The 22,203-nt window shown below is 48.9% G+C and overlaps 3 protein-coding genes across 4 annotated transcripts; 1 reads left to right on the plus strand and 2 right to left on the minus strand.

Moving 5' to 3' along the window:
* Positions 1-7,350: 7,350 nt before the first annotated feature.
* LOC307081849 (phospholipase A and acyltransferase 3-like) lies at positions 7,351-10,484 on the minus strand. Its single transcript, XM_079745198.1, has 5 exons — positions 10,376-10,484; positions 10,062-10,089; positions 9,459-9,567; positions 9,027-9,295; positions 7,351-8,374 (listed from the first exon to the last, which is right to left on the minus strand). The coding sequence occupies exons 2-5, from the start codon at positions 10,083-10,085 to the stop codon at positions 8,258-8,260; spliced, it is 519 nt and encodes a 172-aa protein (XP_079601324.1). The 5' UTR covers positions 10,086-10,089; positions 10,376-10,484; the 3' UTR covers positions 7,351-8,257.
* A 1,480-nt stretch (positions 10,485-11,964) lies between these two features.
* LOC307081407 (phospholipase A and acyltransferase 3-like) lies at positions 11,965-14,687 on the minus strand. Its single transcript, XM_079744566.1, has 5 exons — positions 14,569-14,687; positions 13,943-13,985; positions 13,670-13,778; positions 13,254-13,522; positions 11,965-12,519 (listed from the first exon to the last, which is right to left on the minus strand). Exons 2-5 carry the CDS (start codon positions 13,955-13,957, stop codon positions 12,397-12,399), a joined length of 516 nt encoding a protein of 171 aa, XP_079600692.1. The 5' UTR covers positions 13,958-13,985; positions 14,569-14,687; the 3' UTR covers positions 11,965-12,396.
* Positions 14,688-16,805: 2,118 nt separating this feature from the next.
* Positions 16,806-21,735, plus strand: ints5 (integrator complex subunit 5). Of its 2 annotated transcripts, none has more exons than XM_079744704.1 (4): positions 16,806-17,016; positions 17,788-18,058; positions 18,305-20,299; positions 20,988-21,735. In XM_079744704.1, exons 1-4 carry the CDS (start codon positions 16,937-16,939, stop codon positions 21,714-21,716), a joined length of 3,075 nt encoding a protein of 1,024 aa, XP_079600830.1. In that variant the 5' UTR covers positions 16,806-16,936; the 3' UTR covers positions 21,717-21,735. The 2 variants fall into 2 exon arrangements, with proteins under 2 accessions (XP_079600830.1, XP_079600831.1); XM_079744705.1 differs by having other exon boundaries at positions 17,806-18,058.
* Positions 21,736-22,203: the final 468 nt, after the last annotated feature.

The following is a 22,203-nucleotide window of genomic DNA, read 5'->3' on the forward strand; positions in this document are numbered from 1 at the left end:
AGGCCGATCCAGAGACCGACATCGACACCGAGCCCACGACAGAGGCCTCAATCCAGGCCGATGAGACGTCGGTCGAGACCCAGCCTGTGGTGGAGACGGAGCCCGAGGCGGAGGCTGAGCCCGCGGCCTCACCGGAACCAGGGGCCGTGGCGCTGCTCGAGGCCGACTTGGAGCCAGAGCTCGGTGTCGACGTCGACACCGAGCCGGAGGCAGAGGCAGAGACGGAAGCGGCAGAGACGTCAGTCGAAGCAACAGACTCCCTTAAAGAAGCTGAGGACGATCACCTGTCCGTGTCGATCCCCAACGAAGACGCCATCACGCTGGACGTGGATGGGGACGACCTCCTGGAGACAGGTAAACCTGTGAAGCCTCCAGATCCCGACAAGAGCGCTGACGACCACCTGGTCCCCTCTGGACCCACGGGCCACGACGATGACGACCTGATGGAGGAGGTGACCAAGGACCCCGGCCCCAAGAATGCGTTGACCGCCAAGCCGCTGCAGCAAATCACATTGGACCACGAGTGGGCCGATCAAGCCCAGAGCCGGTGGAGGGCGGAGGGAGGTCATCCTGGTCACCGACCACGCCCCCCTGAAGCGGAGGGCCGGAGCCAGGGACACCAACGCACGAGTGACGCGGTGGTTCCGGGCCCCCCGAAACATCAGGTATTATCTTCTAGGGAGGGAGGTCATCCTGGTCACCAACCACGCCCCCCTGAAGTGAATGGCCGGAGCCAAGGACGCCAACGCTCGAGTGACGCGGTGGTTCCCAGCCCTCCAGAACGTCAGGTACTATCTCCTAGGGAGGGAGGTCATCCTGGTCACCGACCACGCCCCCGGAAGTGGATGGCCGGAGCCAGGAACGCCGACGCCCTGTCACGCCTGCCTGAGCGGGTTCACCGACGACCAGAGGCCTGAGCAAGCGGTGGAGGAGTGTGGCATCCCGCCGCTGAACCTCGGACCGGGCGGGTCCGAGGACGCGCAGTAGACGGGGCTTTACCGTCGCCACCCTCCAGCCGGCGACAGAGAGCACCACGTCTCTCCCCCAATCAGCGCAATCGGGGACACCTGGCCGGAGGAAGGGAATGGACCAGGAGCCGGCATAAAAGGGGCACCAGACCGGGCGAACGGGAGAGTGACACGGCGGGAGTCCGCACCATCGGGAGAGTGACACGGCGGGAGTCCGCACCATTGGGAGAGTGACACGGCGGGAGTCCGCACCATCGGGAGAGTGACACGGAGGGAGTAAGCACCAGACCGGGCGAACGGCAAGGGACGCGGAGGGATTCCGCACAGCGCCGGGCAAGTGACACGGCGGGAGTGCTTGCTAGACCGGGAGAAGGGCGAAGCAACACGGAGGGATTCCGCACCACGCCGGCGATCTAGAGGCTCACGGAGACCCTAGCACGAGTATACAGACTATTCATTCTTGTGAAATAAACGCCGACTGTGGCTCAACCCTTGCTTTCCGCGTTATTCCTACCGGGTATCTGACAATCAGGGAAACGGGTTGCCACACACTATAGTGCTGACATTTTTTTTGGCCCATTATTTTCTGAATGCCTGTGTATCCATATCAGATGACTGCCTTCACTTTTGGAAACAGCCCTAAACACCAGGTCCCCCTTCTCCAAAATCCCCCCAGGAGGAGCCTACCCCCTGGTCTTCCCCCCCAGAGCCCACCAGGTCCCCCTTCTCCAAAATCCCCCCAGGAGGAGCCTACCCCCTGGTCTGCCCCCCAGAGACCCCCGAGCTAGGAGTCGCCTTGGGAACACCCTGGCGCTCCTAATCAGGGCCAGACCCACACCGTTGGCCCACTCTGGGAGGGCCACCACGGTGCCCCAAACGCTAGCTCCACCTCCTCCTCCCCCTCCTCCCACCCCGCTCGCATCCCCTCCTCCTCCCTCCTCACCTCCTCACCTTGCCTGGGTTAGGGCCCTGCCGGACCCCGGCCCGGCCCGGCCCAGCAGGGCCCTAACCCAGGCAGGGCCCTTACCCAGGCAAAGCCCCGACTTTATCCCTTCAGTAAATGACTTCCCACCCCTTATCCCCACTACTCCTACTAACATCCCCAACTCCCTGGTATTTCCATTACTCCCCACCCTTAAATACCCAGCCGGCAGAACAGTCCACGGGGAGGCCCAGGTCCTCATTACGGTCACTCACTCACTGCGTAGCCCGCTGTCCTCTCAGCGTTCGCCCACCGCCATCCCAGAGACAGCACCACCGGCACCTACACACACATACATTGACACACATAAGCTCAGCCACATAGTTACCCTAGCCTCCCCCTCAATATAATTAGATATGAGTCCATCCGCCACTCACTCTGTTCCTCCCCCTCCTGTAGATTCCACCAAGCAGCAGCCCCACCACAGAACCGGACGGACAGACACGATGATGATGGGTCATAGCAAAGGGAAATGTCCCAAAAAGCAATCCCAATCTGAAGCCACCTCTAATAACATCCAGTCTCCTCCGCTCTCCGTCAAGTCCGAGAGCACACCTTCACAGCGCACTTTGGAGCTTAGACTCCGCCACGCCCTTAATTCGGCCACGTTGAGTCCCCGCACCATCACTCCCGAGCGCAGACGACCAAGTGTAACCACCGACCCGAAACCTAGACCGAACAAGACGATATTCAAAATTACCAGACACGATCCTACGGCCGGGCATAAAGTTAGGGATTGGACTATTTGTTCCATCAAGCCCGTAGTGATCATCGGTGACTCAAACTTGAATCGGATCCCTCCCCACACACACATAGACATCCAAATTGATAGTTATCCCGGTGCCAAATACCAACACATCACACAGATCTTAGATAAAAATCCCCCCAATTCACAAACTCACAGGCTCTCTCCAGGCACTGCACTGCAAAACCGTAGAAATGTCCCCATCATTAATTTGTCACATAATTTAGCTGCACCGAATCAGACCCTATTAACACGACTTAATTCATTCATCACTATAAAATACAACACACTATTCGAAATACACCACTCTGAATTTCACACAACTCACGACGACATACAATGGACAGCAGACACTGCATCACACATACTACAACATTGGCTGGTTTAGTTAAACTTCCGGCGGGGGCTAAGTCCCAACACGGACAGCCCCGTCCCCAGGAATCTAATATTCTAAACCTATTCACCATCTTCCATCTGTCAGAAACGGAAACTCAGCTGCTGGAGAGGGGCCTTAGTTTCATCCCCTACCCCCATATTTCAGACAAGCTAGAATTCCTAAGAGACGTCCACAGATACACTCGGTCCCTCAAATTAATTGAACGCTTTCATGGAGGTCCCGGTGGGCCCATTCCACTGTTTCAGGGGCCGTCCAGTTGGGAACCACCACCGGGCGCCTTGTCGGGGAACCTCACCACACTCCTCCGTAACATTAAACACATAGCCATTCATAACCACTCAACCACCCAACATTACTGAACAAGAATATGCGGCACTTAAACACCTGCGTAATTACAAACACAGTTATTCAACCCGCTGACAAAGGGTCCAAAATAGTCATCTTAGATACACAACAATACCTCTTAGAAGCACACAGACAGTTAGGGAATGCATTACATTACAGACCCGTACAGGATTCACTCCAATTGGCCACGCAACAACAAATTCGCAATATATTTACTGACCTCCATAAACGTAAATACATCAAACATAGACAGAAAATGTATTTAGATGGTCCAGACACTCCACGCGAACGCCTGTTTTATCTTAGATCCACAAGGCGCCCGAGTCCTGGACGGTCCCTTTCTTAGTGTCGCCGGGGCGAACCATCATCTCCGACTGTGGGAGCGAGTCCTCTGCAGCAGCTGAGTTTATAGAGTACTACCTCAACCCCATCTCCCGGAAACAAGTTAATAAGACACCGTTTTCCACACAAGCGTTTTTATTTACAATTGATATAGATTCATTCTACACCAACATCAACAAAGATTCTGGCCTGCGGGCTGTCCGCTCTGCACTCCTCCGGTACCCAGACCCCGACAGGCCCTACAGTCACCTGTTGGAATTACCAAGCATTACCTCCAGGCGCACGGGACAGCAATTGGCAAGAAGTTTGCTCCCAGCTATGCGAACATCTACACGACTGGGGTCAGACATTCTGCTCTGCAGTCTTGCCCATTGTTGCCACAGGTGTGCTGTCGGTTCCTGGATGACATCTTCGGGGTCTGGCCACATAGCTTAGATCACTTTCTGCAATTGATACATCTATTCAATACACATCACCCTACTATTAAGGTTAAATATACACAACATGCACAACACATCGATTTTCTAGACACAACAGTTTTTTTCCCAGACACAAACGCACCACACACAGTCCTTCACACAAAAGTTAATTTAAAACCAACTGACACACACGCACTCCTCCATAAAAGTAGCTTACACCCCAAGCAGACATTCGCGGGTATTATCAAATCACAAATCATCCGGTTTCACAGACTTTGCACGGAGGAGACGGACGGAAAGCTGGCGGAGCTCGGGCGGCGTGCCTCCTTGAGGGCCTCCCCCCCCGTCTGGGCCTTCGTCCCAGGGCTCTGCCAGCGTGTGGGACTCCCCCGCCTCCCCCTGCCCTTACCTTAACCCAGCTGAGGTGGGGCCTCCACTAGGACTGCCTGGATCCCTGAGTCAGGTGGTCTTCCCCAACAGGTTCCTTGACGGGACCCCTGACATCAGGAGCTGAGACTATCAGGGGCGGCAGCCACACACACGCATCATACCCCTCATCAGCACATTTACACACAAAACATCATACACATACACTCCAATCTGAAACACGCATTCGCACGCGCACAACAAAACAATCCCACACTCCAAAACCATAAAATAAATCAGCTTACAGGAAAAACCGGAACCTCCAGGATGTCCTGGTGCGGGCCCGCTTCTCCACAGACATTAGAAGCGCCCCCTCTCCACACCAAAGCCACTTTCAGCAGCTGGCGGTCATCCGGAACCAGCACGCCTCCACCTCCAGCCCTATTACACAAAAACTCACCATACAGGACAAAAACATAATCTACGCCATCACATGCTTCGAATGCCACATCATATATGTTGGCGAAACAAAGCACACTATACTCACCCGACTTAAACAGCGCTTACACCCCAAGCAGACATTCGCGGGTATTATCAAATCACAAATCATCCGGTTTCACAGACTTTGCACGGAGAGTCTGTGGCACATACTATACACATAGGCTCACTCAAAACTCAAATAGTCCAACACTTCCAAACACACCCCATTACCTCACTATTCATCACTGGGCTTGAGAAGAAGGCGGGCTGGTCGGACAGACAGAGGAAGGCGGCGGAGCATAGGTGGATAGCCAAGCTTAAGACCCTTCCCCCTTGGGCCTGAACATCAGGGAGTATGGGCCGCGCTGGGCCGTTGCTGGGGGCGCTGGGACTCCTCCTTAGGGGTTCCCTGCATGGCGTCTGGTCGAATGTGTGTTTTAACATGTTGCACGTTTTTATCCTTACTGTGTGCTTCCTTCACAACATGATTTATTGAGGCCTTCCACCTCTTTTACTCTTCCATTCATTCTGTTGGAGGCTTCTTTTATGGGAAAGGATGGTATGAATGTGTGAATGGTTTTACTATGCCTTATTTATCTTTATCTTATATATCCATTTATTTATTCAGTTTTAGCTATTTTGCACATTATCTGCCAGCACTTATTTTTATCTTGTGTGTTTTTAATACTTCTTGCATGCTTTTACCATGTTTTTATGTATATCTATATATATGTGCATTTTTTACAGTAAAGGGGCTCCTGCATTTTTCACCTATGAATTCTTCTGAGATTGCAGTGTGCTCCTTTTTATTCCTATATATTGTATTTGTGCGCATGATTTACTATTTATGAGAGGGTGTGTATGGATGGGTCTGGATGTGTGGATACAAGGATATATGTGTGTGTGTATGTGTGTGTCTCTCTCTATACATGTATTTTTATATGAATGGGTGTACGGGTGGGGTCCTCGGATCCCCCCCTTTTTATTTATCCTTTTAAAATAGAAGTGTATTTATATTGACCCGATTGCTGTGCTGCCTGCCCCACTATGGAGGGCTGCTCGCGACCCCGGCCCCTGGGGCCTTCACCGGGACTGGCGGTGCCCTGCTCCCTCTTGGTTCCCCCTGGGCGCCAAAATAGGAAATAGAACAGAAAGTATACTTACCTTTGCTCCGCGCCTCCTCAGACCCCAGCTGCTGCTCCTCCTGCTCCTCCTTCCCTTCCTCTGGTTTTATTCAATCCCTACAGAAAAAGAAAAGAAACACAGATATTAAAAACATTACAAAAAATAAAAAAATGAAAGGATTGGGAGATGGTGTGCCAGTGCACCCAGGGTCGCAAATCTTTTGCAAATGACACATATGAAACCCCACTACTCATTTTAGGATGACATACACCGAGGGGAGTACCCACTGGACCTAATGAGTTGCAGACATGGTGGAGCCATTCTATTAAGACACAACAACACGTCAATTTTCACCCAACACCCACACACTCAAGACTACGGTCACATTTTACCCACATAGGCATGCCCCCTCACGCGCACACACACACACACACACACACAGGCCCCACCAAACCCCCACAGAAGCCCCCCACCCCCGCAACCCTGACCGGAAACGGAAGACCTCTCAAATTGGCATTAGTGGTGTACCTTATATACTACTAATGGTAGACTCAACTGAAGCCTCATCCTAGAGAAAACCGCGGCGGATGCAACCTATGTCTGAACTTAAATTGTTTCGAATTGTTTTTATCATACCTCTAGGCTTGTCAGTGTAGATCTGCGTGTAACTGAAGAGGAAGCAAATATCTGTGAAGAGCTCAGGCTTTGGCTGGTTTCGTCGTGATAAAGAGAGTGCCCGGCCCATAACACACACAAATCCCCTTTGGCAATCCTTTTATCAGAAATAGACTTGGCTTATATCCAACTTACTATAGTGCTAAATCAATAAGGTGAATGCCCTAATAATCTATCACACACACAGAATACAGAATACATAAATAATAAAATGCTACTAGATCAGACTTTCCCAAAGTCTTGGTCCCGACTTAAAATAAAGTGCATAACACTAGAGAGTAAAGTGCATAACAATGCTCTGTGAATTCATTTGCTCATTAAATAGAAGAGCGCTTAAAGAGCGCTTAGTTTAAAAATGTAGATGTTATGGCAATTGATGATTTTTTTTATTAATTTGGGTCCCGGGGAGACACCAAATCTGTCTTTTGGGTCTCGGGAGAGAGGGTTTGGGAACCCCTGTACTAGATACATGTATTACCTAAAGAAGATGAATCACACAATTCTCATGGTAACTCTTTATTGATATAAACAAGGTTTTGTTAAGTGTAAAAGAAAAAAAAGATGTTCATTTTCACCATAAATCTTACATTTGAATGACTTTAGCAAATATTTATCTATATTAATCATGTTTATTTGTAATGAAAGAATCTTTATTATGAAAGAATCTTATGAAAGAATTATCAATATTTATATATTGATAATTATATATCGACAGTCCAGACAGTTACATGGCTGTTACAGCCAGAGAGCAGGAGATCTTCCATAACAACAAAACTTATTGTAAAATAAGTTAAGTACGAATACATCTTAATCAAACCTTTTCTCAATCTAAGTAGGTTTGATTATTTCCCTTCATTAAGTTTTAATGCAGAGTGCAGTGGAGATATTATGCTTGGGCTCTTTTACATAGTTACTCTCAGAAAGTGCTTCAAACAAGATGATACATTCGTTTTCATAGGAAACTTGTTGCCAATACTTGTGTGCAGGAGTAACATATTATCATATTATGGTTGTTTCATGGGGAAGTCTGCAGTAAGAAAAACATTGGCCAGCCTCCCTTAAAATAGATTGAAAACAGGTTATATTATTTCTATTAAGTGAAGGGATGGTATCATTTCGCATCCGGTTTTAGATTTTTTTCAGATGAACAATAATAACAAATAAAACCCCAGTCATTCATTAGATTACTTTATCTGTTGAAATCCATCTTACTCTTGTCTAAAAGATATTGCAACTTCATTATTGGAAGAGATCCATAGGCTTCTGCAGAACACAGAATGAAAACACCTTCGTAGTTGTGCTGCTAGTAAATAGTAAGTAAGCTTGTTAGTAAAGTTAGTAAAAGTTAAAAGTTGGAAAATGGTTCAATCATGATTTGCTGGTGGTAATCAAGCCCCTCCAGATCAACAGATTTCAATAACGCCGTGTTCTCTTCTTCTCTTCTCCAGCCTCCAATAAGGCCTTGACCACAACACCCAAAACCACCACTGCCCCGACTGATGCTGTGACAGCCCCGACTACCTGGCGCACCTGTGATGGGAGGTTCGGGCACAAGGAGAGAGCAGGGACTTTAGTGGTTAACAAAGACAACCACCACACACCAGCACAACACCATGTCAAAGGAAAACCCAAACCTAGAACCACTTATTTAAGATGAAATCTAAACAAATCTCCACCAAACAGATAAATAGCCGTTATTTTTGCCATAATAGCTGTTATTTATTAGGTTATAAGTTATAGCTTAATGTGTCATGAAGTGAACTGGATTCACATAAATCTCTGTATCTGAAACAGAGAATTTGGATTTCCTTGAATTGGACTTTGAATAAGCATAAGTTGTCAATCTAATATCTGTCAGGAATAACCCTGACTTACATTTATTATTGCTCTTTATGATTGGTTTAAAATAGTTTGATGTGACATGTCACTTACAAAAGATAGGATAATCCCTATTGTTTGATCCCAGTAGGGAAATGTAGGATACCATGCTAACAATGGCAATTATACTATATGCCATGAATTGTGTTTCATACTCTCATGTGTGGGTTCTGTCTCCAAAGTTATCCCCGCAACCCTTAAGAAAAAACAACGTAATGAAATGATATATATATATATAAAACACAAATGCAAAAGCAGTGCCATTCTGCAAGGCATGGGGCAAAGACGTGATGCTACATCATACCTGTCGAGACTGGGCCTTGCCGTAGCGCAGTTCGGTAGCAAAGTGCTCGCAGTTGCTCTGGAAGACACTGTAGGCCAGCACGGCGCCCACCAAGCGACGGGCCTCCTGCACCACCAGGTCGGCACGCCGGGGCTCATACTGGTCGTCCAGGATGTTGTTGATCCTCCACTCGTCGGTCCCCACTACTTCCCAGAACCCAGCCCGCGTCACCAGGGCTCTATCGCAGACGATGGACATCATGCTGTAGGCTCCAGCCCCTGGGTTCTCCGCTACAGTCGATAGAGCACGAAAAGCGCTTAGTGAAGGATCCAATACAAATGTAATATTATCTTATTGAAGTTCATCTTATTCCAAGCTGATTAGCCTGGCTATGCACAGATTTTGTTGGGGTCCGCTTCTGGTGAAGCCTGTGTGTTCCGTGGAGTCACTCACAAGGCGGTGCCAAATGGACAACAAATCCATCGCCGATGTAAACAGCCCAGTGCTGGTAGGAGCCACGGAAGATCTCTATCAGGTCTCCTGGCTGCGGCTTAACTCCAGACTAGAGATTTTTTTTTTTTGCAGGTAGAAAAGGAAAAAGATTGGAAAAAGATTTTAATATTTGGTATTGTGGAGTGCGGTAAAGCGGGCGCGTTGTTATCACCGTCGATGTGCAACATAATCCAGCCGTATCCAACTCGCGTCGGGGGTCACCAATTGTGGAGTGCGGTAAATGACGAGACAAGTGACGGAGATGGGTCGAGTCAGCTTTACTCTCCACTTCAAAACTAAACAAGTTACTCCAGCATGAGTTCAAACGTAACAGCTGTACGTTTGAACTCATTTTCCTTAAAGGAACAGTCCCTTGATGAATGTCTTTATTATGTTGTTGTGGGTCACCACAGTATCAAAGAAAAACATGTTGTCGTGATGAATAGGGTCGTGTCCACAATGAATGATTTATATCAGTTTTCCAGGCTGTGGGTCCATTTGATGGTAATTAAACATAGATATAATTGAGTTTGATATTACATTGAACAGTTTGGACTTACTCACCGCGGTTGACACCTCATTGCCCATTTTCCTTAAAGAAAAGAAATTTGTCATAAAAACAGAAATAACAATAGGTTGAATATTAAAATGAGATTTTCGTAATAAACACTCATCACACATTATTACATCAAATAGCAAATAACGTTTTAGACTATTCTTATTGTATCTTTGTAATCACTTCTGTGCTACAGAAAAAAGTTCAAATGCAACAGTTGAACTTTGACGTCTTATTTCTTCTTAAGAACATCACGTATAGCAGCCTATGTCTGAACCTTAATTGTTTGCCTATTTATTTTGAACAGATTTGTTTATCTTACCTCTTTAACTGTCAGTGAAAGCAGCAGAAATGCCTGTAACTGAAGAGGAATGAGATATATGTTCAGGCAATGTTTTTCGTTTTGATTCGTGGGAGCGGCTCGCTTTGGAGGAGGTGCGAATGTTTCCGAACGTCACAGAACAATTCACCTCATTGTCTTCCAAACAGTGACACAACTTGCCCATGAAACAAACACAAATCACCTTTGGCACAACTTTTCTCAGAAATAGACTAAGTTTAAATCCAACTTACTATATAGGCTACATCAATAAGGTGAATACCCTAATAATCTATCACAAACACAGAATGTATACATTAATACAAGATAGCTGCTAGATACATGTATTTCCGAAAGAAGATGCATCACACAATTTTCACATCAATCTTTATTGATATAAACAACGTTTTTTTTAAGTGTAAGAAAGATCAAACTGTTGTCAAATTTTACCACAAGTCTTACATTTGAATGACTCTAGTAGACCATTAGTAAGATAAAAGTTTTCATAGGAAACTTGTTTCCAATACTTGTGTGCAGGAGTAACATTATCATATTATGGTTGTTTCATGGGGAAGTCTGCAGTAAGAAAAACACTGGCCAGCCTCCCTTCAAATCGATTGTATGGGAGAAATATACTATTACATTTAATAATATGTAATTATTATCTATACACTATATGAGTCTAATCAGTGTGGAGAAACATTGAGTTAACACGGTACCACTCTCCCTCAGTACAGCTGCAGTGTGCTGCTGTTATGGCTGCCGAGTGGCGAGGTGAACGAGTGGGTGGGCCTCTGCTGCTCCTTATATGTCGAGACTCAGGCTGGAGCACAGAGGATAACCACGGGGAACAGCCATCAGGAAAGTTATAGTTTCACTTTCTGATTCTCTAACTGCTATTTGGTGGGTGTGCCTTTTCCCTGACCCTCTTGGGGAGGACAAAAGTCAAAGGATCCAATTGAGGAGTCACCACTACGTCTCCCCACATAATAATGGCCAATGATCAAATCCAATAATGTTTATCTAAAGGACAGTTTCCTGTGTTCAGATCAAGTAGCAGAATGCATCAGGGGATCCCTGCTCCCTTGTGACCGTTTACCCCAGGGTCAGAGGTTAACGTTAGAGACTGGGAACAGGTGGGGTGGCTGGACAGTACAAGGAATAGGAGACAGGGCTTGGATGAAGGGGAAACAACATGTGGATTATTCCACCACACATCATGAGCAATACGATAGATTAATGGGGAGCAGAGCAGAGCTGTTCTCAGCGTCCTGAGACCTGTCTGCCACTGTATAGGAAGGCCTTGCTTTGGACAGTGCATTGGAGTTCTCCTTGAGAAGCTCTTAGAGAGACGCAGGGCAAACTCCCATCTGAGGCCTCGGATTATTGTACGTTTGTTGAAGGTTATTGTATGGTTATTACTCAATTATTTAGCCTTATTGTTAACAGTTCGGATTACTCTTTAGTCTTAAATAGTTTATGCAGAAACGTTTGGAGTGGTGAACATTCCCACCACAGTTACATATTATCATATAATGGTTGATTCATGGGGAAGTCTGCAGTAAGAAAAACATTTACCAGCCTCCTTTAAAAAAGATTGAAAACAGGTTATATTTTATAAAGTGGAAAGTATGGTATCATTTGGCATCCGGTTTTAGATATTTTTCAAATGAACAATAATACTCAAATGAAAGTCGTTCATTACGTTACTTGAACTGTTAAAATCTTAGTCATGTATTACAGATACTGCATCCTCATTATTGGCAGGGACCACAGGCTTCTGCAGAATGCAGAATGGAAACACCTTCTTAGTTGTGCTGCTAGTGTAAGAGTTAAAAGTTGGAAAATGACTGCACCTTAATGCCAGAAAGCACAATTCCTTCATTATAAAAAGTTACAATCCACCCACTGAATTCGAAAGGCAATGGATCACTTGGAAGCTTACATATGTTTCAGGTAAAAATCAATGTGTCAATCATGTTCTGCTGGTAGTAATCAAGCCCCTCCAGATCAACAGATGTCAATCACTGCGTGTCCTTCTTTTCTTTGCGCCCGCCTCCAAAGATGGCCCCGGCCAGAGCCACGAGACCCAGGCCCACCACTGTGGCCACGCCCGCTGCAAAGACAACCTCGCCTGCCCTGCGCACCTGTGGTGGGAGGTCCGGGCACAAGGAGAGCGCAGGGATTTCAGTGGTTAACCAAAGACTACCATCACACACCAGCACAACACTACGTCAAAGGTAACCTTAACCTAGAAACACTTATTATAGATGTAAAGGGTAGGAAGAGGATACACAGTATAGTGCTAAGGATTGATCCTGATCCAAATCTGATAGATAAATAGCCGTTATTTAGTAGGTTAAACGTACCATGGCATGAAAATGTCACTTTATGAGGTTTTCTAACTTTAATATGAGTTCCTCTAGCCTGCCTATGGTCCCCCAGTAGCAAGAAATGGTGTTAGGTGTAAAAAAAAATGAGCACTAGGTATGCTGCTCGCCTTTGAAAAATGAAAGCTCCGATTTCGAATTTGGCCCCATATGTCATCATAATATGGCGGATCGTGTATACGCTGCGGCTTTTGGTCTCGCCGGTTTCGGCAAATTAGTTTGTGTTTACATGCTTATTCTCAGTCTGTTTGCTCAGTACACTCGTAGCCACCCAGTGTACACCAGACAAGAGCTTACTAACACCTATATATAAGCATCCATAAAGTAGCATGCCATAGGACTTTTAAGAGCTAAAGCTTAATGTGTCATGAATTGATCTGGGTTCACATGAATTTCTGTATCCGTAGACACCATCTGCCTTGAATTGTGGTTCATACTGTATACACACAAACACAAGAGAGAGAGAGAGAGAGGTATGATCTACATCATACCTGTCGAGACTGGGCCTTGCCGTAGCGCAGCTCGGTAGCAAAGTGCTCGCAGTTCATCTGGAAGACACAGTAGGGCAGCTTGGTGCCGACCGACTCAAGGGCCTCCTGCACCACCAGGTCGGCCGGCCGCGGCTCATACTGGTCGTCCAGGGTGTTGTTGATCTGCCACTTGTCGGTCCCCACCACATCCCAAAGCTCAGCCCGCTTCACCAGGGCGTTCTCGCAGAAGACCGACATCATGCTGTTGGCTCCAGCGCCCGGAACCTCCGCTACAGTCAGACAATAAGAGTGCACCAAAAGCACCTAGTTATCCAGCCATGAAGCTTATCTTAGTCGAAGCTGATTAGCCTGGCTATGCACAGATTTTGTTGGGGTCCACTTGTGGTGAAGGCTGTGTGTTCCGTGGAGTCACTCACAAGGCGGTGCCAAATGGACAACGAATCCATTGCCAATGTAAACAGCCCAGTGCTGGTAGGAGCCACGGAAGATCTCTATCAGGTCTCCTGGCTCTGGCTTCACGTCATACTAGAGATTTTTTTTTTAATGCAGGGAGAAATTATTTTTGGAAACGGTTAGTATTTATCAAAGCAATAATATTTCCTATTGTGATGAATAGGGACTTTGTCTGAATTGCATAACCATAATGGTTTGGTTGGGTTTCTGTTTCTTATAAGCACTAGGATACTAACCAGGGTTGGGGCCATGATGAGGGAAAAGGTTTCAATTTCTTTCCTGTTTCAAAAATAAAATAACAAGTTTTCTACAAACATTCCTACATGTAGGCTATCTATTTGAACCAGTGAATACAGTTTTGCATCATATTTTAAATGACACATTTGTGTTGCTCTAAATACATAACAACGTGGCAAGGTTATTTAAAAAAAAGAGTCAAAAACATATGACTGACTTGAGCATATTTACAGCGTTTACATAATCAAGCAGGGGCGTAGGAATGAGTTTAACATTGGGGGAGACACATATCGGAAAGGAAACCTGACAGATCTGGTATAATTTTTAGGTGGGACAAATGCGCCTGTCTCCGATATTGGAGGGGACACGTCCCCTCCGCCCCCCCCCCCCCGTTCCTACGCCTTTGTAATCAACGACACACACACGGTGGCTATGGAATGTCACATTAACTCTACTTCAAACTGGTCCTACTTGTTTAAAACGCAGCCTTTAACAGCTGAGATCAGCTGCTCGTCGTTCGTATGGAGCACATAGCAACACACGACATCGAGTTAAACTATGTCGCTGTCAAACCTCGACACAAGACCGCGGTTCTGTAGTGTTTGTAGAGATCTGATGACCTTACCGTGCGGACCTCGCGGCTAAAGGCTTTAACGGAGTTGGGAAAAGCCTCGGCCGTGTCAGCTGCTTGACGTCTGATTTGATGGTACGGTGCTGAGTCTGACGTCAGGCGCCGGCGCGCGCGCGCGCACACACACGCACGCACGCACACACGCTCACACACACACACACACACACACACACACACACACACACACACACACACACACACACAGTTGTTTTCTCCCCACGGAAAGGGTAACCCGGTGTACAAAGGATATTACTCAGTATTCCACTTTTGTTTGTTTATTTTTCACAAAGGGAAAGCAGGTAATAAATCTGGAAAATAAGGATGGTACGGTCACTTCTCATGTGCATAACACAAACATCACCTGCATTAATCAAAATACAAATATATAATAATAATAATTCATAATCTTTCATGTACACGTTTCAAATGTCAAACATTATGCACCATATTCAAATTCTACCGAACAGCCTTTGCAAAGGTGCATCTAGTCTTTCTCCGCAATAGAAAACTACAGCTCCCAGAATGCTCCGCGGCAAACCAGGAAGTACACCCCTGCGATTAATTTAATCAACATTCAGAAAACTAAATAAAACGAACATGGATGGACATGGATGGGACAGCGACGTTACAAGTCCAAATGGCTTTATGTATTTTAAAAGTGCTAGGATCTACCGGAGCATAGCGCTATTGCGTAATCTTTAGACAACATAGCAGAAAACATGAAGTGACAACATGAAAGCAGACAAGAAAACAAGAAATTAAGGGAGTTTACCAAGTGGCTGCACACCGGCAGTGTTGGGAAAGTTCACTTTCTACGTGAACTAGTTCAAAGTTCAGTTCACAAATTTTAAAATGAACTAGTTCAGTTCAACGTTCATAATTCAAAATTTTGAACCAAGTTGACGGTTCCAAATAATGAACTAGTTCATAGTTCTTTTTTTCAATATGTTGCTGTGATCTATTCGTTTTTTCCGGTATTTTGAACATTGAGCCCCCTTTGTGGTTTGTCTAGGATGTATCAAGTATCCGTTTCCGGCCAACAAGCAATGGTTCTATGAGGTATTCTAGTCCGCTGAGCTATGAGACAGAGACCTAACGTTATGGATTGTACATATATACACAGATACTCTAGGGCCTTTAGCATATAACCGCGTCGTCTGATTACAATTTAATTCATTTTCCACCATTTAAAGGCTCTCGTTTTGAAGAATAATCACCGCGCCATTCGTTTCAATGGGAATCGCGCCGGTCTATACTTTCAAAATAAAGTGTACATATTTTGTAATTTGAAATTCGTCCCAGCCTTTATACGACAGATACTATAGGGTCTATAGCATATAACCGCGTTTTCTGATTACAGTTTAATGTAACAGTAGGCTGACAACACCGCAACTGCAAATTAACCACACGAGATTACCATGGCAACCGGTCAAACAACACGGCGATCTGTGCGCGCATCTGCCACTTGATAAACAAATAACCCCCATGTTGAACGAAGTTAAACCAAGTGAGCGTGCCGTTCACAGACACCAGAATCGAGTTCACAGTAACGTTCATCAGGCAGTAATACAGTACGTTCAGTTCATTTTGCCCAAAATATGAACGAGTTCAATGAACGCGTTCAGGCACAACACTGCACACCGAGTCAAAGTTATGTGCCAATTATACAAATCTTGCGCCACCATTTTATTGGGTGAACACCGGTCACATGGACCCACAGCGCACTGTTCTCTTAAAGAGGCACTACACCATTGGGCTGTCGAGCCGCAGATGTTTATCAATAACTTACTTGCAGCATTTTTTAAAGTAAACATTTGATTGAAACATGTAAATAAGAAATAACAAAACTACACAATTGGCAGACCGCCACAGAAAACACAACACACACACACACACACACACACACACACACACACACACACACACACACACACACACACACACACACACACACACATACACACGCATCACACAGGCTAGTTAAAAATATATGTTATGTACTATTTTAGATAATTTATCAATCATTACCAAAAAACAATACAAATGAATAAATAATATAAAATTATGACATACTACTACATTCTTGTTTTAAACGCAGCTTTGAACACATCGGTATTACCTAGGCGAGTGCGGTCGTGTTTATAGTGCCTCCTCCAGAACCACCAGGTGGCACCATCGAGGCCGGTGGTGGTTGTCGTTCACTACAATAACACTCAAAGAAGAGCCAACTTCCGTCTTTAATCGTTCTATTGATATTTCTGTCCAGAAAACTAAGAACAAATATACATTTCCCTGTTGAAAACACAATTTATTCGTACATCTGAGGCAGGGGAGAGGAGGGGGCTTTTAATGTGAAGCCTCAATGTTAAAAGAGAAAGCGATGTCTGTGGTCTGTGACGCGATGCAGACCTCCCACCCGCACCCGCCGCCGAGCGCCCTGAGGTGAGTAGGGTCCACCCTCCCTATGGGTGAAAGTTCACCCTTTCACTCCCTATTGGTGAGGTCAAACCCCCCCCCCCCTAGGAGTGAACCTTCACCCGCCCTACGGTTGAAGGTCCACCCTCCCTACGGGTGAGGGTATATCCTCCCTATGGGTGAGGTACACCCTCCCTACGGGTGAAGGTGCACCCTCCCTATGGGTGAACCTTAACTCTCCCTATGGGTGAACCTTGAGTTCAGGTCGTGTTTTACCTTCTCCCCAGTACTTGTGTGCAGTAATAACATATGATCATATCATGGTTGTTTATGGGGAAGTCTGCAGTAAGAAAAACACTGACCAGTCTCCCTTAAAATAGTTTGAAAAACAGGTTATATTCTTTCTATGAAGTGGAAAGTATGGTATCATTTGGCATCTGGTTTTAGATTTTTTTCAGATGAACAATAACACTAAAATGAAAGTCCTTCATTAAGTTAATTGTAAAAATTCCATCTTACTCATGTATTAAAGATACTGCATATTTTACCTTCTTCCCAAAGTCATTACAAATATTCTAGTGGACAACACAAAACATGATCAAATATTTAATTAACCAGTTCAATAACGATATCATTCCTGTATGGAACCATTGTTAATGCAGCAATTAACTACAGGCCTACTGGAGAGTAAGCAAAAACAATTGGTTAAAGGTATCACAACAAAGTTCTGGTAGCAATTGAGACTAATATAGTGTACTGCTTATAAAGAATTAATAATAAGGAATACAATATATCCAGCGTTTCTTCCTCTCCTAGTGCCCAGGAGCTGTCCCAGGAGATCAAGTCCTTCATCAGCGGCGTGGACTCTGTCCAGGGCCGCAAACTCAGCGTCCGAGAGCATGCCCGCTGCGCCGTCCGTCTGCTGCGCTCCGTCCCGGCCTGCCGCGGGGCGGTCCTGGAGCACTTGAGGGGCGTGTACGATGAGCATGTGTCTGCCTTCCTCCACCACCTGGAGACTGAAGGCGACGGCAGCGGGGGGGTCAGCTCCAACCTGGAGGACATCATACAAGTAAAGCCCCGCCCTATTGTATCGCATCTTAAGAACTACCTCTGCAAATCCATGAGTACTGACTCCATTATGTTTGGTTGAAATGCATTGCTTTGAAAATAGTTTTTACAGTATTACTTTTGTTTTATTCGACTGTCCTGAACCTGTACTGTCCCTTCTGCTTTGGCACCTCAATTTCCCGTCTGGGATTAATACAGTATCAACTACTTGTCTAACCCAAACGGAACCCTCCTCCCTTGTTTGCAGGAGGTTCACGGGGTGCTGTCTGAGTTCATCCGCCTCAACCCGCGGGCCTGGGCCCCTCTGGTGTCCGCCTGGGCCGTGGACCTGTTGGGCCAGATGAGCAGCAAGCATGCCGGCCGCCGCGCCACGCCTCACTCCTCCAGCCTTAACGAGCTGCTGCAGCTGTGGATGTCCTGCGCGGCCACCCGCTCCCTCATGGAGGCGTACTCCCAGTGCCTGGCCGCCATGCTGGCCTGGTGCCCCGACGCCTGCGTGGACGCCCTGCTGGACACCTCCGTCCAGCACTCGCCCCACTTCGACTGGGTGGTGGCGCACATCGGCTCGGCCTTCCCAGGGACCATCATCAGCAGGGTCCTGGCCTGTGGCCTTAAGGACTTCTGCTCCCACGGCTCCACGGACCCGCTGCTGGCCCCGGCCGGGGGAGGAGGAGACAAGGGGAGCCGCGTGCCCAAGATTGGCTCGGTGGTGGGGATCCTGGGGCACCTGGCGGCGCACCACTCGGAGAGCATCCGCAAGGAGCTGCTCCGGATGTTCCAGGAGAGCCTGAGCCCCTCCGGCCCGCTCTCCCCGTCCTCCTCGGCCTCCTCCTGGGAGAGCTCGCCGCAGCTGCGCCGCTCGGCGGTGCCCTTCCTGCTGCAGCTGGCCGCGCTGTCGCCCACCCTGCTGGGCGCCGTTTCGGCCCAGCTGGTGGAGCTCCTGCGCCCGCCCATCCTGCTCCAGCTGCAGGCTCTGCTGCTGGGCCTCCCCAGGGAGGAGCTGGAGAACATGCTGGGGCTGGCCGTGCACCTCATCAGCCAGAGCCCCGCGGGGGGCGCCCGCGTCCTGCGCTTCCTGGCGGACACGGCCACGCCCGCGTCGGTCATCATCTCGGGGCCGACGCCCTCACCCCTGGACGGGATCCGGGAGGCCTGCGACCGCCTCCTCCAGATGCTGCTGCTGCATCTCCACAAGCTGGTCTACAACCGCTCCGACGGCAGCGAGGCCATGGGGCCCTCCCACCACGCAGCCGCCTCGGCCCCGCCCCAGAGGGTCGTCCCCTTCCTGGAGGAGCTGCAGGCCCACGTGGGCGAGCTGTGCGCCGAGACCCTGCGGCTGGAGCGGAAGCGCCACCTGTGGCTGCACCAGCTGCTCTGCCTGCTGTCGGTGTACGGCGGCCCCAGCGTGGCCACCGAGGCGCTCTGCCAGCTGCTCACCCAGGCCCGCAACCCCGAGGAGCTGGCGCTGGCCTGGCAGCTGCACACGCCGCTGTCCGCCTGCCTGCCGGGCCTCGTCCCGGCCGCCGTGGGCCGCTGTGTGGCCCAGATCCACACCCACACCCTGGGGCCCCGCCCGCTGAGGCAACTGCTACTCAACCTTGCGGCGGCGGTGCAGAGCCAGGACGAGGAGCGGCGGGGGGCGGGGCCGGTCGCCCAGGCCTCCATGGCCGTCCAGGTGGGCGGCGCCGTCTCGGGTCACCTGCACGACTTCGGCCCGCTGCTGCTGCACGGCGACCCGGCTGTGTCCCACGCCGCGGCGCGCCTCCTGTCCACCAGCCCTCTGCCGCGCCGCGCCGCCGCGCCCGCACACCTGCTGCAGCTGTGCCGCGCGGCGGTGGCCCACTTCTTCGTGGCGCTGCGGCGGCGAGGGGAGAGCGGGTCGGGGCGGGACGGCGGGCAGGCCGGCGAGGCGGTGGGCTGCTCCGCCCTGCTGCTGGCACGCCTGGCGGCCTACTCGTCGCTGGCGCTGAAGGCGGTGCTGCAGCAGCTGGTGGAGGGCGCGCTGCACAAGGGCAACGCCGAGCTGTTCGGCGGGCGCATCGCCGACATGGCCGGGGACACGCCCCTCTCGCCGTCCCTGACCCCCGACCTCGGCGCCTCGCTGCTCGACACCAACTGCCGCTTTGGGAGTGCTGTCAACTTCTCGGGCAGCGTGTGGTCTGTGTTCCACGCCGGCGTGATCGGCAAGGGCCTGAAGGTGCGGGCCGCCAAGCCCCCCCACGACCCGGCCACCGTGGTGCAGGTAAGGCGCTGAGATGAATCCAGATTAAGAGGACATTGGTCCTCTTAATGTTGTGTTGATTTGAAAGGACATGTTGTCATGATTTGATTTCATCTAACGTATCGATGTCGGAACAAAAGAAGGAATAGAGGAGAACAGAATTCTTTATTCCTTAGTCAATCAGATCTGCTATTGGGTGACTCAGAAATAGGTGTGGAATCACAGGGTACCTCACGATATGATTCGCGATACATGGCCCGCGATACCGATTTATATCGCGATTCTGCAAATAATCTATACATTGTTAGACAATCCTATAGCGATATATGTGAACGATGAATACAAAATGAAAAGGCAAAGTGCTGGATTCCGATCTTTATTCACGGTCCACACTGAGTTTTTCACTGACTTGTCTCTGGTTAGTTCTTTTCTTGTGTTGAGCACCACCTCGAGGAGCATGGAAATCTGTTCAGAGCGCCTTTTATGAATTAAAATATCGATATTTGGGGCGATATTTTTCTTATAATCCTTCAGGAATAATAAATTAATAAAATTAAAATAAATTAAATTAATTTGGCACCAGTGTATAGATTCTAGTATCGCGCGAAAAAGGGCGACGATATCTCGCCGTACCTTCTCAGAAGTGATGTTGCGTGTCGACCTTAATGTGATGTACTGACGGTCGCCCCCCCCCCCCCCCCCCCCCCAGAACACCCAGACGCTGCTGGCCGTCACCGTCCAGTGCTGCAGCTCCTCCCCCCTCAACGGCGGTGCCAACGGCTCCCAGCGCCACCCGACCCCCGACCCCGACGATCCCCCGCCGCCCATCAACGCGGAGGCGGCCAAGGTGGTGGCGATGACCCTGGTGGAGAACATCTGCCCTGACGTGGCCAACGGCGAGCTGTCCTGGCCGCCCGAGGAGCATGCCCGCACCACGGTGGAGCGCGACATCCACATCCGCCGCTGCTTCGAGGCGCACCCTGTGCTGTTCCCCCTGCTGCAGGTGGTGGCAGCGGGGCGCCCCGCCCTCTGCTACCTGTCGGCCGTGCTCCGGGGGCTGCTGGCCACGCTGCTGGCCCACTGGGAGGCGTCGCGCGAGGCCTTGGCCACGGACTCGCCCTGGCACCTGCAGGCCTCCTGCCTGCTGGTGTCCTGCATGGGCGAGGGCCAGCTGCTGCCCCCCGTGCTGGGCAACATGCACGAGGCCTTCCCCCACCTCACGCCCTTCGAGGTGCGACTGCTGCTGCTGGCGCTTTGGGAGTACGTGCGCGGCAACGGACCCATGCCCCAGAAGTTTGTGTTCAGCCCGGAGAGGGGCCTGTTCTGCAGGGACTTCTCGCGGGACGGAGACGTGGCCCGCTACGTGGCGCCCATCCACAGCGTCCTGCACAAGAACATCGACCGGCTTGGACACCTGTGCTGGCGCTTCCAGCTCTGAGCGCCAGGGAGGGACATGAATCAGAGTCAGAGACTTCTCAAGAGGAAGATATTTAACTCTGTTCTGGATTTGTATGGGGTCGGGGGGGGGGGGGGGGGGGGGGGGGGGGGGGGTTGTGAAGTTATCACTGTATCTAGGTTCCATTCAAGGGTTGCTCTTCACGTGTTTGTGTAGTTTGTATACTTTTTAGGCTTTTCTCTTACCAAGTAGTCAAATAAAAAAATTGGCAGAGTAAATGACACATTTGTATTTTATAACGAATGCAAAATATGTTCCTGATGGTTTCCTACTCCACACCAAACGGCCTTAACATGTTACCTCGGCTGTGAAAACGTTTGTGTTGTCATTTATACAGTGTCATTTCCTTAATGACATGGATTTAGTATTAAGATTGTCAATAGTGTTGAATCAGCATTTTCTTTGTGAAGCGCCTACTGTTAACTCAACAATTTTAGGAAAAATAAATTGGATTTGGTCTTTCACTGTG

Source organism: Pollachius pollachius (assembly GCF_949987615.1).
Source record: "Pollachius pollachius genome assembly, chromosome: 10".
NCBI lineage: Eukaryota > Metazoa > Chordata > Actinopteri > Gadiformes > Gadidae > Pollachius > Pollachius pollachius.